This window comes from Sceloporus occidentalis, unplaced genomic scaffold (genome assembly GCF_023333645.1).
Source record: "Sceloporus occidentalis isolate IW3139 unplaced genomic scaffold, rSceOcc1.0.p SCAF_3, whole genome shotgun sequence".
Taxonomy (NCBI): domain Eukaryota; kingdom Metazoa; phylum Chordata; class Lepidosauria; order Squamata; family Phrynosomatidae; genus Sceloporus; species Sceloporus occidentalis.
In genome coordinates this window covers 121,495,329-121,507,730 of record NW_028316983.1, presented here as the reverse complement: position 1 = coordinate 121,507,730, position 12,402 = coordinate 121,495,329, and the positions used below count along the sequence as shown (strand labels likewise).

Sequence of the window (12,402 nt, the reverse complement as noted above, 5' to 3'; positions counted from 1 at the left end):
GTGAGCACATTGTAAAAGCTTCTGTTTCATTTAGATAATTTATACAGGACATTTATTTATGGTTTAGCTTAGTACAAATAGTGGGTTACATTGGTTTACCATTTGCCATTGTCTTGGTGTTATTAAATAATCTCACAGCCTCTGGTGCTGCTAAAACTTACCAGAGCATGGAATTCATGAGCTACAAGTGACATAGTCACCTACATTAAGGCATGTTACAGACCGCCGAATTGTGGCGGTCTGCTGCCGGCGCTGCTTGCAGCGTCCGGGAGCCGCAGCTTCTAAACCGTGGGACTCCCGGACGCTGCGAGGAAGGAGAGCGGAAATCGCGCTCCTTCCTGGGCCCCGGAAGTGGCACCGCAAAGTGCAAGGCACGCTTTCATGGTGTCACTTCCACCACGACACTTCTGGACGCTAGGCGTCCAAGATGTCAAAATGGCAGCGGCCGTGTGGAACGGCCACCGCCATTTGTTACGGACACAGTCCATAACAGGAGTACGGGTGTCTAGAAGAGACGCCCCTTTTTTAAACTGGGACGTCCTAAGGACGTTCCAAATGGCGGTCGGTAACCCGCCCAAGTTACCTTTTTAAAGCAGTGGGTGTACAACGATCTTTCATTTTAAAAGGAATATACCAACTGGGAATCATGCTGCTTTATATTTTGTGATAGTGTATGACAAGTAGTGTTTTCAATTTTTTTAAAAAAAAGGTTACATTTAAAGGACATTTTTAGAGTAGTAAATTATATTTCAGAACAGATTTTTTTCCAGTTTTATGCAATTCTTATGTCAAACCTAACAAGTGCAAGTAACATATGAACAAAAATAACAAGTTGTTAAAATATTTTTTGTTACAATAACAGGATAAAATGAAAGTCGGGAGGGCTTTTGTAACAAATTGCATAACAACTTACTTCCAATAAGTAACTTTCAAGCTCTGAAATACACAAAATATTCATAACGTTATCAAGTTTTGTTGAATTCAAGATCAGTGTATTTTCTCCTTTTCCTCTTATAGCCTTCCACACTACTTGAAAATCTGCCTTAGAGGTTTTCTCAACATTTTTCACTCTTCCAGAACATATTCGAAGAACATTCTGGAGGCTGTGGCATGGAGAAGGGAAGCTAAACCTCTCCTGGTTCCACTGGTGGAACTGGTTCTCTCAGTAGAGCAGCACTTATTTGATATGTCATTGTTACCATTTCACAGATGAACAAAGTAAAAATTTTGTGCTGAATCACCATTTTTTTGTGATAGAACAGAGGACTTGTGTTCTAGTTCAGCATTTTAAGTCAATTGAGCCATTTTATTTCTCTGTATCAAGAGGCTGATCCTTTGCTTTATATGAAGGACTACCTGTGTCCACTGTCAAAGTGCTCTTACTGTCAGAAAGTTCTTCCTAATGTTTATAAGAATATAAGAAATAATAACCTAAGGTGCGTTACAGACCGCCCTAAAGCGGGCGGTCTGCTGCCGCTGCCATTAGCTGCAGCGGGAAGCCCCAGTGGCCAGACCGCGAGGCTTCCGGCCGCAGCAAAAAAAGAGCGCCAAAATGGCGCTCCTTTTTGGCCCCCGGAAGTGGCACCGCGAAGCGCGAGGTGCGCACTCACAGCGTCACTTCCGGTGCGCCACGTCTGGACGCTGTGCGCTGCCATTTAGGACGCGCTCCGCACGTGTTGGGAACGGGGCCAGTTAGGAAGGGGCAACCCTTCCTAACCCTAGGACGCCCCTTCCTAACCCTAGGACGCGCAGAGTCTGTAACCCGCCAATATAAACCAATATAGGTTTATTTAGATATACAGTCTACCTATAGCATGTGTTGCTATTCCACCAAATTCATGGTTATCATTGCAGTAAGGCTGCCAAGTGTACTGTTTAATCCCTGGGCTCCCATGGTGCTATCCAAACATTTTCTGAAGTCTGCCATGGTATACCAATAGCTTCTTCTACATCTTCTGGGTGAAAGGTAGATGGAAAGACCAAGATGGAAAGTAAAGGGACAATAGGCTCTTTACTTGGGGGATCTGAGAGCTGGCTGTGTTCAGGTTGTGATCTGGCAGTCCTAGTATGGGCTAAACATTTCTGTGAAGGAATTGATCTCATTAGTAGAGGAAACCAAAATCTCTGAAATATGGGGGTCAAAAGTTCTAAGTTTCAAAGTTCTCAGTAAGTGTAGTACATTACCCTTTTCATTCTTTTCCTGGTCTGAGCTGCAACATTTAGTTGGCTAACAGGTTAAATTATTTTATGTTTGAAACAGTTTGGTCCTTTTATAAAGACGATGAGCCCTGCTTAAATAAGCAACAGATTTCTTTAAAGGAGCTGTCAATTTCTGTGGTGGAACAGTAACCATCTTCTTGCCAAAAGATCTCTTGCGGTTGAGAATAGTTTCAGCATTTCTTCTCAGACAGCTTGATTTCCAGGGCTGACCTCTGGTTTTAGTACTGCAAATGGCTGAAGGGGATCATCTCTACTCAAGAAAATGCTAATGACATAATGAAACTAACCAGTGGATTGTACTCTCAAAAGTAATCCGGGTTGGGTTGTTCCACTGGTTTGTTCCATTCACATGGATAAAAGTCAGAAGGGAATGTTACTAGATGGTGATGAGTGGGGGCATTTCAATAAAAGCTGCTTCTTCCAGCATGAACACAATGGCTGGGTATGAGCAGGGGTGCTTATCTTTCTGGGTTCATTGCTCTCTTCTGTCTCTTCCCCCTTTTTTCTGAATAGGGCCTGTATTCTAGTGTCGTGTGTCCAGGTGTTGTGATGACCAACATGACTTATGAAATTCTGTCCCCTCTTCTCTGGAAGTTGCTTTTCCCCATCTTGTGGTTGGTGAGTGTGATGGCCTTCTGAAACAGTGTGCCCTGAAAATAAGTTTTTGGAAGCAGGAAACTATTCAGATTCAAGTGTAAGGAAAGGCTAAATTTGTAGATCAACAATTTATGTAATCTGTTGTGAAGTCTATTGTAAATTTATGATGTAGCCATTGAACATAGCTACTCGAATTAGTGGCCTGTGGACTTGTGCCAGTCTGTGAGGCATTGGGTGCTAGTTTCCAGGAAAGTTGCAGTCAATGGGCACAAATATGGTGTCTGTCCTTGGCACATGCAGGAAGATCCCTGCTGGTCCTCTACATTAAAGAGCTTGAGAAGTACTACTTATAGAGAAAGTGCAGTTTCCTGTTTGTGGTATTCCTACTGTAAATATTTGGTCAGCAGGAGCAGCGTTCCCCCTGCACTTTTCGAAATGTTTTTCTAGCCCTAGTGTACTACACACAGACTGCGGAGAAGAGAACTGATTTATTTCACTTTTCTCCCTACTAGTTGCGTCTTTTTACTCCCACGTATACACTGACGCCATATAATGGAGCAGAAGCACAGGTAAGGTGCTTTTGCATATTTATGGAATTGACATCTGATGACTTTTAAACCCACAGTGCTCTGTCCTGTGCTGGATATTATATTGGGGTGGGGATCATTTGGCCCTTTACATGTTACTGGATTGCATCTCCCAGAACTCTCCCCCATTGACTATCCTGACTAGGGCTTTTGGTAGCTGCAGCCCAACAACATCTGGAAGGCTGCACATTTCCCACCACTGCCCTATACTGAGAGGTTCTAAGGAGCTTTATTGCAGTGTGAATTGAGGAATAGGTGTTGAGGTGTGCTCTGGCATATATTGTGGATCTAAATTTGATTTCTATGCCCGCTTAGCAGCCCTCAAGCAATCAGGGAAGATATTCATAAAAACAAAGTATGAGGTATGCCTGAAATCACTGAGAAACTTATGGGAAACCCAAAGTTCTAATTAAAAAGCAGATTCAGGAGTCTTCCCAGGCAAATGGCATGGGTCCCATGCATCCAATCTTCTCTCCTCCATTATTATTATTATTATTATTATTATTATTATTATTATTATTTGCAGTGTTCTCTCTCTCTTTCATTAACAAGTTGAGCTATTAATCAAAGTGCAGAATATATGGTAAAATCAACATATGACCGATAAATACACTAAATTATTTATTTAAGCCAGGCCTGCACAACATATGACCCACGGGTTTTAGGGATTTTGGGTGACCTGCAAGGATATGAAATTACTTCAGATTTGCTCTGCCTTTCAGCCACCTCTTGAGAAGAGGGCCATGCAGAGAAGGGAGGAGGAAGGGCGAATGCTTGCCCCACAAGGCTGCTACTCTGCATGGTTGTCTCCTGAGGAGGATAGGCCAAGGAGAAGTAGGAAGACAGGCAAACACTCACCCTACAAGGCTCCTCTGAGGAGAAGCATGGGAGAAGGAGGAGGAAAGATTCACTCTGCAATGCTTCTCCTTTGCCTGGCTTTCTCCTGAGAAGGCCAGGCACTGGAGGAGGAAGAGGCACAAACATTTGCCCCACAAGGCTCCTCTGTCTCTCAGCCTTCTCCTGAGAAGTCCAGGCAGAGGAGGAGGAGGACAGTCAAGGTTCCTCTGCCACTCGGCTTTCCCCTGAGGAGAGGGCTAGACAGAAGATGAAGAGGATGGAATTCATATTAATATTTATTATCATTATTATTATTATTATTATTATTATTATTATTATTATTATTTATTATTAATTAATCATAGAATCATAGAGTTGGAAGAGACCACAAGGGCCATCCAGTCCAACCCCATTCTGCCATGCAGGAACTCTCAATCAAAGCATCCTTGACAGATGGCCATCCAACCTCTGCTTAAAGATCTCCAAAGAAGGAGACTCCACTACACTCCGAGGGAGTGTGTTCCACTGTTGAACCGCCTTTACTGTCAGGAAGTTCCTCCTAATGTTGAGGTGGAATCTCTTTTCCTGTAGCTTGCATCCATTGTTCTGGGTCCTGTTCTCTGGAGCAGCAGAAAACAAGCTTGCTCCTTCCTCAGTATGACACCCCTTCAAATATTTAAACAAGGCTATCATATCACCTCTTAACCTTCTTTTCTCCAGGCTAAACATCCCCAGCTCCCTAAGTCATTCCTCATAGGACATGGTTTCCAGATCCTTCATTATTTTAGTCACCCTCCTTTAGACACACTCCAGTTTTTCAACATCCTTTTTGAATTGTGATGCCCAGAACTGGACACAATATTCCAGGTGGGGCCTGACCAAAGCAGAATATAGTGGCACTATTACTTCTCTTAATTAATTAATTAAAACCTATTTGCGGCCCATAGAAGTTTAGCCTATTTTAATTTTGGCCCCTACCAACTGCCAAGTTGTTCAGGTCTGATTTAAGTCCTGATAATGTACTGGTTAAAGGCTGCTACTGCAGCTAAAATGTGAGTTCGATTTTGCAGGTTGACTCAGCCTTTCATACTTTTGTTAGTCAGTAAAATGAGTACCCAGCTTGTTGGAGGCAATTGGCTTACAGATTGTAAACCACGTAGAGCAGTAATGGGAAATCTTTTAGGGACTGATTGTCCAGACCAGGGGTTGGCAACCCCTGGCCCGCAGGCCTGATGCGGCCCGTGGAGGCGGCATGACCGGCCCCAGCCTGGTCCTGCCACCACCTCCTCCTCCTCTGCCCCAGGCCATGTGGCCCTCCTCCTCCACCACGCAGGGGAGGAAGAGGAGGGCCGCACAGCCTGGGGCAGAGGAGGCAAAGGGGGAAGCCCCGTGCTGCACTCCCTGCCTCCCCGCATGGCCCTGCGCCGCCCTCCCTGCCTCCCAGCGCTGCCCACCTGCTTCTCCTCTGCCTCCTCCGCCCCGCCCCCAGGCCACGCGGTGCATGGAGGAGGGGGGAGGAGGAAGAGGAGGAGGGGGAGGAGAAAAAGGAAGAGGAGGAGGGAGGAGAAGGAAGAGGAGGAGGAAGAGATGGAGGGGGAGCAGAAGGAGGAGGTGGTGAGTGGCCAGAGGCCTCAAGGTTTTTTTAAATTTTATTTTATGTGCTTTAAGTGCTAACAAGTCTCCCTTGCTTTGACAATGATAGTGTGATGATGATGATGATGATGATGATATGACTCAGCTTGAGAGGCATGCAGGCACTGTTTCAGAAGCCGAGAGAGTGTCACCTTCCAAAGTGTGTTTTGGGTGCTTTTAATGCTAACAAGTCTCCCTTGCTTTGACAATGGTAGTGTGATGATGATGATGATATGAGTCAGCTTCAGAGGCATGCACGCACTGTTTCTGAAGCCAAGAGAGTGTGACTTTCCAAAGTGCCCTTTCTGTGTGTTTTTGGTTCTTTAATGGTGATATTGATATCAGCCAGCCTCTGAGGCAAGGCCAATGTAAATTGCTGTGATTTTTACAAACTCATGCGCAGTGAAGAAAAATCAAAGTCCCTTGACCAAGTACACACTTCTGAGAAGTACACTTGGTGCAAGAGCGGTGAAACCACCTTGACATGTTCAATATGCATAGCCATGTTAAACCTTGCTAAGTGTTAAACCCAAGGGGTTTGGTTATGGAATAAGCCTCTGAAATATGCAAGAGGCTACGTTAAGTAAAGCCATGTGAAATGCACAAATGTGCTGTTGTGTGTGTTTTGGAATGGAGGTTGGGGGTGTTTGGCCAGAAAGGGACCGAGGAGGAGAGGGCGGGCACACGCCTCCTCCTCCCCACAGGGCTTCGGTGGAGGCTCCGCCCCAGAGGGTGGAAGCTCCGTCCCCGGCATGCGGGCTCCGCCCCCAGAGGGTGGAAACTCCACCCCCCAGCTTTGGCCCCTCGAGTTGTCTGAGGGACAGCAACCCGGCCCCCGGCTCAAAAAGGTTGCCTACCCCTGGTCCAGACTGAAAGGCATTCCAGCACCCAGTGCCGGGGGCAGAACTTCCTGGAAGAAGGGAACAGGACTTCAGGAGGCAGGACTTCCACCTTCTAGCGGCGGGACTTTCACAGAGACAGCTAAAGGCCTGGGAGGGCAAGGGGAAGAAGAGGAAAAAGTGTAGACCTGTTCATCCTCTTCCTGCCCACCTTCCCAGGCCTTCAGCTGCTTCTCTGGAGAAAGCTAAAGTCCCAGGAGGGTGGGGGGAACAGGCATGTGCCTGTTCCTCTTCTTCTTCCCCCACCCTCCTGGGCCTTTAGCTGTCTCCAGAGAGGCAGCTAAGGGCATAGGAGGGAGGGAAGAGGAGGAACAGGCATGCACCTGTTCCTCCTCTCCCCCCACCCTCCCATCTCTCTGCATGCCCTCCAAAATGGCTTCACATGCCAGAGAGGGCACACGTGCCATAGGTTCGCTGCTACAGGCTTAGAGAGTGCCTAGCACTATAAAGTGTTATCAAAATGTAAGTGCTATTGCCATTACATTGCTGTTCTGCTGCAAAATAGTATGCCAGTACTCCATATCTTACTGTTTCTGTCCACTTTCTCCTCTTGTTATGTTCACTGGATGTGTTGTTGGTTCTGAGTATTGAGCCTCCTTAGTCTCCAAACTGAGTCTTTTAGCTCCAGATTAAGCCCAGAGAGGAGATCTCAAAAGTGCTTGGGTGTTTTTTGAATGAGAGCTGCTTGTATTTTTAATCTAGATTTGGTTAACCAAGCAGAAGCCTGAAACACTGGACCCACTGGTGAAATGCCACAGCTGTACCACAGTCTTTGGAAAGAATTACATTGAGCTCCGTAAGGTAAATATAACACTGAGGAAATTACACAGATACCACAAATTCTTTTACTCTGTTGGTAAATGCTCAGCCATGCAAGCATGAAAAATTATATCACGAGGTGAGGGAAAGTAGCTGTCTCAAATAGCAGATTCTTGGTACCAATAAAGGAAATATTTTATTTAAAAAATAATTATAGGGTTTTTAAAGTATGAGTACAAAAAGGAAGGAACAGAGGGGAATGAGGAGAGTAAATAAAATACTAGTGTGGCCTAGCCATATAAATTGACATAAGCTGAGAGGATTTCTGGAAACACCTTATCTTGAAGTTAGTATCTATAGCATGGATAGCTAAAGCAGTGTGATCTGACCATCTAACAATAGGTGAAGAATTTTTTTTTATTGTTAGGAACAGTAAGGGCATGCAGGATCCAACCAGGTTTGCCATTAGTTAAATACCATGCTTCAGAGATATAATTTAAAAGAGCACACCACATACAAATACAAAATTTTCTCCAATACAAAATTGGTGTATTGTAATGCAGTCAGCCCTCCTTATCCATGGATTTTTTAATCCAAAGATTCGAGCATCCACGGCTTGACATTATTTTTAAAAAAAGTATAAATTCCAAATAGCAAACCTTGATTTTGCAATTTTATACAGGGAACACCATTTTGCTCTGCCATTGTATTTAATGGGACTTGAGCATCCATGGATTTTGGTAGCCGTGGGGGATCCTGGAACCAAACCCCAAGTGAATAACAAGGGCCAACTGTACATCCAACTAAAAAGGGGTAATCACTGAGCATGCAATAATCATATGATCCAGGGAAGCATTATTGGCATTACATTGCCAACACTCAGCTGAAGTAGGCAGTTTCTTTCTAAACAAGCATAATGGCACCTAAAATACATGAAACAGCCATTTATCATTTGGTTAATGTGTACTGTATAAAATAATTTAACTTAACATTCCATTGTCTTTTTATTAACATCAGAAAATTGTGGACAGCTTCTTTGATATTCATTGTAGGTTGGAGTGGGCAGGAATGAGAAGGCAATTTGTGCATTGTGAATGAAAACTTTTAGTACTGTATTGTAAACACTGTATTGTGTTTAAATGATATTTTTGTGGCAGATATTTTTATTGTATTATGGTTAGTGTCAGTGCTGTTTTCTTATATTACAGAATAATGAATTTGCATTGTGTATGTTATAAATCCCTTTGAGGCTGCTTTTGGCAGTGGGAAACACTGGCTAAATTTAATAAATGATCAACCAAAAATAATTGGAAGTATTTAATGTAAAAATGGGAGGAATGTATCAGTATGGTTGTCTTTTAAGGCACTTTTTAGACTGTTAGAATGGTGGCTGGGAATTGTTAACACAGAACACTCAATTTCCCAGCCACCATTCTTGTAGTCTAAAAAGCTCATTAAAATACAACCATACTGATAAATTCCTCCCATTTTTACATCAAAGTAACTTTTCCAAGCTTTGGGAAGAGTAGGGCTGTTTTGGGAAGAGTAGTGAGAAAAGCTAATCCGGTTTGTTTTGTATGCTTTATCTTTCAGATGGATGTTAGTGAAGACATGGCTGAAAAGCTGTATGCAAAGTTGTTGGACTTAGAGAAACAACTTTTAGAAAGGTGCAATAACCTGCAGAATAAAAAATAGCAAGACCATACATGTTTCTAATTTCTTATCTTTGTAACAAAGAGTTTCTTCCACTTGAAGCAGTATGACTCCCACCTCCTTGTTTAGCTTTGGAAAGCAGGCCTCTCTGGAGACATATTGCTGGGTTATGATGGAGTGCTGAAGAAACCCAAATGATACCTTATTACTTACTCTTTGCTTACCCAAATATGGTGCTGCCCCTGCTATGATTTTTATAAATGTGTTTTTCCCTAACCTATTAATTATTACTGTTTTTAATACATCTCAGATTTTCTCTTTCACTAGTGGGTCTTCTCTATTGTGAGAGTGCTTCCAGAAGAAGACATTTACCTCAGATAATAAATATATTGGAGGACAGATGTGTTCTTGCTTCTTCAAGTGGGATTGTATATGTATGTGTGCTGTTCTGTCACACTGTGTGACATTGGCTACACAGCAAACTGGAGCTCCGACAAGTGTCCCTGTTTGTTGCTTCACTATGAATGTTCTGTACTACAAACGTAATAGCCGTTTCTTACAGATTTAATATCCATAGCTTCATCTTACAAAACCATGAGATTTATACAGGTGAAGCTACAAAATGCCTTTATTATGAATCAACTTAAAGCATAGAAAAATAGGGAGCAGGTTTTCAAGATGACAAAAAGAACTCTGAAAAACAAGCATTTATTCAGTAAAGGCATTAAACTGCTATAGGTGCAAAAACCAAAATCATAAATGGTTTAACCCAATCTTGCTTCTGTAATGGAGGTGCTTGAAGTATCTGAAAAATGTTAGGCCAGACCACTCCAACCCACTGCCAATGTAAGCGTCTTCAAGGTCAAGGTCTTCAATGTAAGCGTCTACATACAGATTTTTAGGAGCATGAAAAATAACCCTGTTAATTATATAGGTGAAGTAATTTACATGTCAACAAAAATAAAATGCAAGTATTCTAAACCCTTTGTGTCCAGCAATAGTAAAAATATGCAAAACCAACAGTTTAACAATAACAATACAGTAAGTGATTCAGGAAAAGCTGCCCGATATCAATGCAGTGAATTTCTAGCTTAAAAAGGGCTATTCTATTCTATAGTGCTGTGGTTCCTAAACTTTGAGTCCCCAGATGATGTACTCCAACTCCCATAATCCCTAACTATTAGCTATGCTGTCGGGGGCTTTGGGGAGTTGAAGTCCAACAATCTCTGGAATCCTTCCTTTGTTTTCTCATGCATGAGGCCCACCACTGGCTTCATAAAGCACTAGTGTTTTCTATGTGCATGAGTTGAATGCAAGGCAGCTAGCAAGCTGCAATACATAACTGATAAACTACAGTTGAGCTGGTGTCTGCAAGTTGTCTAGGCCTTATCATTCTAGCTTGTTCATACATGGAGGAGTCTGGTCCTTTAATTTGCAAAGTCTAACTACCCTTGTTTAGGGCTTGGGTTTTATTCCTGCTGCTTCTGAGAGTGCTCTATGGGCTTTTGTGCCCAAATATATCCTTGATTTTGAGTTCCTTTCCCCATTTTGGAATGGTTTTGTGCTGGAAGCTTTTCTTGTGTCCACATCCTGTGCTGCATGGATACCTCAAGACTATGATTCATTAAAAAAAATTTTTTTTTGCCTCAAAGGGTAAATATGATATGTGCATACACATTGCCTTCAAGTGACCTGACAATTTATGCCAACATAAGTCACAGGCTTTTCTTAGGCAAGGAATACTCTGAGGTGGCTTGGTATTGTTCTTCTCTGAAACAGAGTCTATAGCACTTGGTATTCCTTGGTGGTCCTCCATCCAAGTACTAGCTAGGCCTGCCCCTGCTTAGCTTCCAAGATTCAACAGCAGATTCAGGTTATTTAGGCCTTACCTAAAAAGGGCGGGATACAGACCACCAAAATGTAGCATGGCGGTGGCGATTCTAGGGTTTGACGTGATGGACGCACCGCATCCAAATGGCGCAGCACAGGCGTGATGCCGTGGCACCGCTGCAGGGAGCTTGTGGCACCCTTTCAGTGGCACCAGAAGGAGCTCTGAAATGGAGCTCCTTTCACTGTGTGTATCGCTGGTGCAGCCTTTAAATGGAAGAGAAAGGGGCCTCTTTCCCCGCCGTTGTTGGGCCCCAAGGACATCCCTTTCGAGGCGGTGGGGAAGCGGCGTTTTGCCACTTCCCCGAGGCCTGGAGAAGTGGCAGATCAGGGCCTCTGGGGCTGCCACTGTGGCCGCTCAGGCCCCGATCAGTCGGGGAAAGGAGTGGGTGCAGGCCGCCCAAAGAGGCGGTGTGTCTCCCGCCTATGTTACAAGGTAGAAATAGAACAGGCCTAACTACATTCTGCTTAATCTCAATATTGAAGAGTAAAAAAGTTAGTTTGCAAAATGGCCCCTTGATGGCGCCTCTTATGCATGGATGGAAGGCTAGAGTTTTCTGCATGGGTCATCTCTAAAGAAAGAAACCACAGCTTTCTTTCTTTCTTCTGCAACGTGAATGTAACCCCCCCCCCCCGTTTCCACTGCTGCTGAGTGACATAAATCTATCAAATAAAGCTAGAAATATTAGAATAGAAATAGCAATCATTTTCTTTTAAGATTATTTTCTGCCTTTGTAATGATTATTATGCAGTAATTCTGGTCAGTTTCATGATGTTATTATTTAATCTCTGAGCAATAGTAGTTAGCACTGAACACTGTATTTAAGTGACAGTTGTGGCAAAACTGGGATAAAATATGCTTCCAGGTGTCCCAATGTGACAGGGACAGTCCAGATTAACTCTGTATTATCCCACACTTTTGAGATGCTTTTAACATGTGCCAGTTTCTCCTCCTCCCACTTTCCCCCTTTGTCCTCAACCAACTTCAAGCTGAGTTCAAAATGCAAAAGTAATTTGCAGTCAATGAACTTGGGGTGGTGGTGACAAGAGGGCAGAATTTTGCCCTTGCCAGAAAGCTGTGACAAAAGCAAACTGCTTACAACCCCTCTCTCTGCAGATTGTGTGTTAATATTTTAAATATTAAAATGATTCTTCCTAAATAACAACTGTTCCCATCTCGACCATACTCTGATGATTTTTGGCCACATGTGTCCTGCTTTTCATCTGTGAAATTTTGGAGGGTATAAAATAAATTAATGACAGATTTCCAAATACTGTACATTATATGTTCTGCAAAATTAATTGATGGTAAGTGTCTTATAAAAACAGCA

At 43.3% G+C, this 12,402-nt stretch overlaps 1 protein-coding gene across 1 annotated transcript in view; it reads left to right on the top strand.

Annotated features, from left to right (window-relative positions):
- The window catches only part of LOC149316673 (3-keto-steroid reductase/17-beta-hydroxysteroid dehydrogenase 7-like), a 28,501-nt gene extending 16,983 nt beyond the window's left edge, over nt 1-11,518 (top strand). Inside the window, exons 7-10 of the mRNA XM_089516010.1 lie at nt 2,734-2,838; nt 3,330-3,386; nt 7,475-7,573; nt 9,125-11,518. Of these exons, the coding sequence (XP_089372136.1) occupies nt 2,734-2,838; nt 3,330-3,386; nt 7,475-7,573; nt 9,125-9,226 (363 nt within the window). The 3' untranslated portion in view covers nt 9,227-11,518. The remainder of the gene's footprint in view (nt 1-2,733; nt 2,839-3,329; nt 3,387-7,474; nt 7,574-9,124) is intronic.
- The last annotated feature ends 884 nt before the right edge of the window (nt 11,519-12,402 follow it).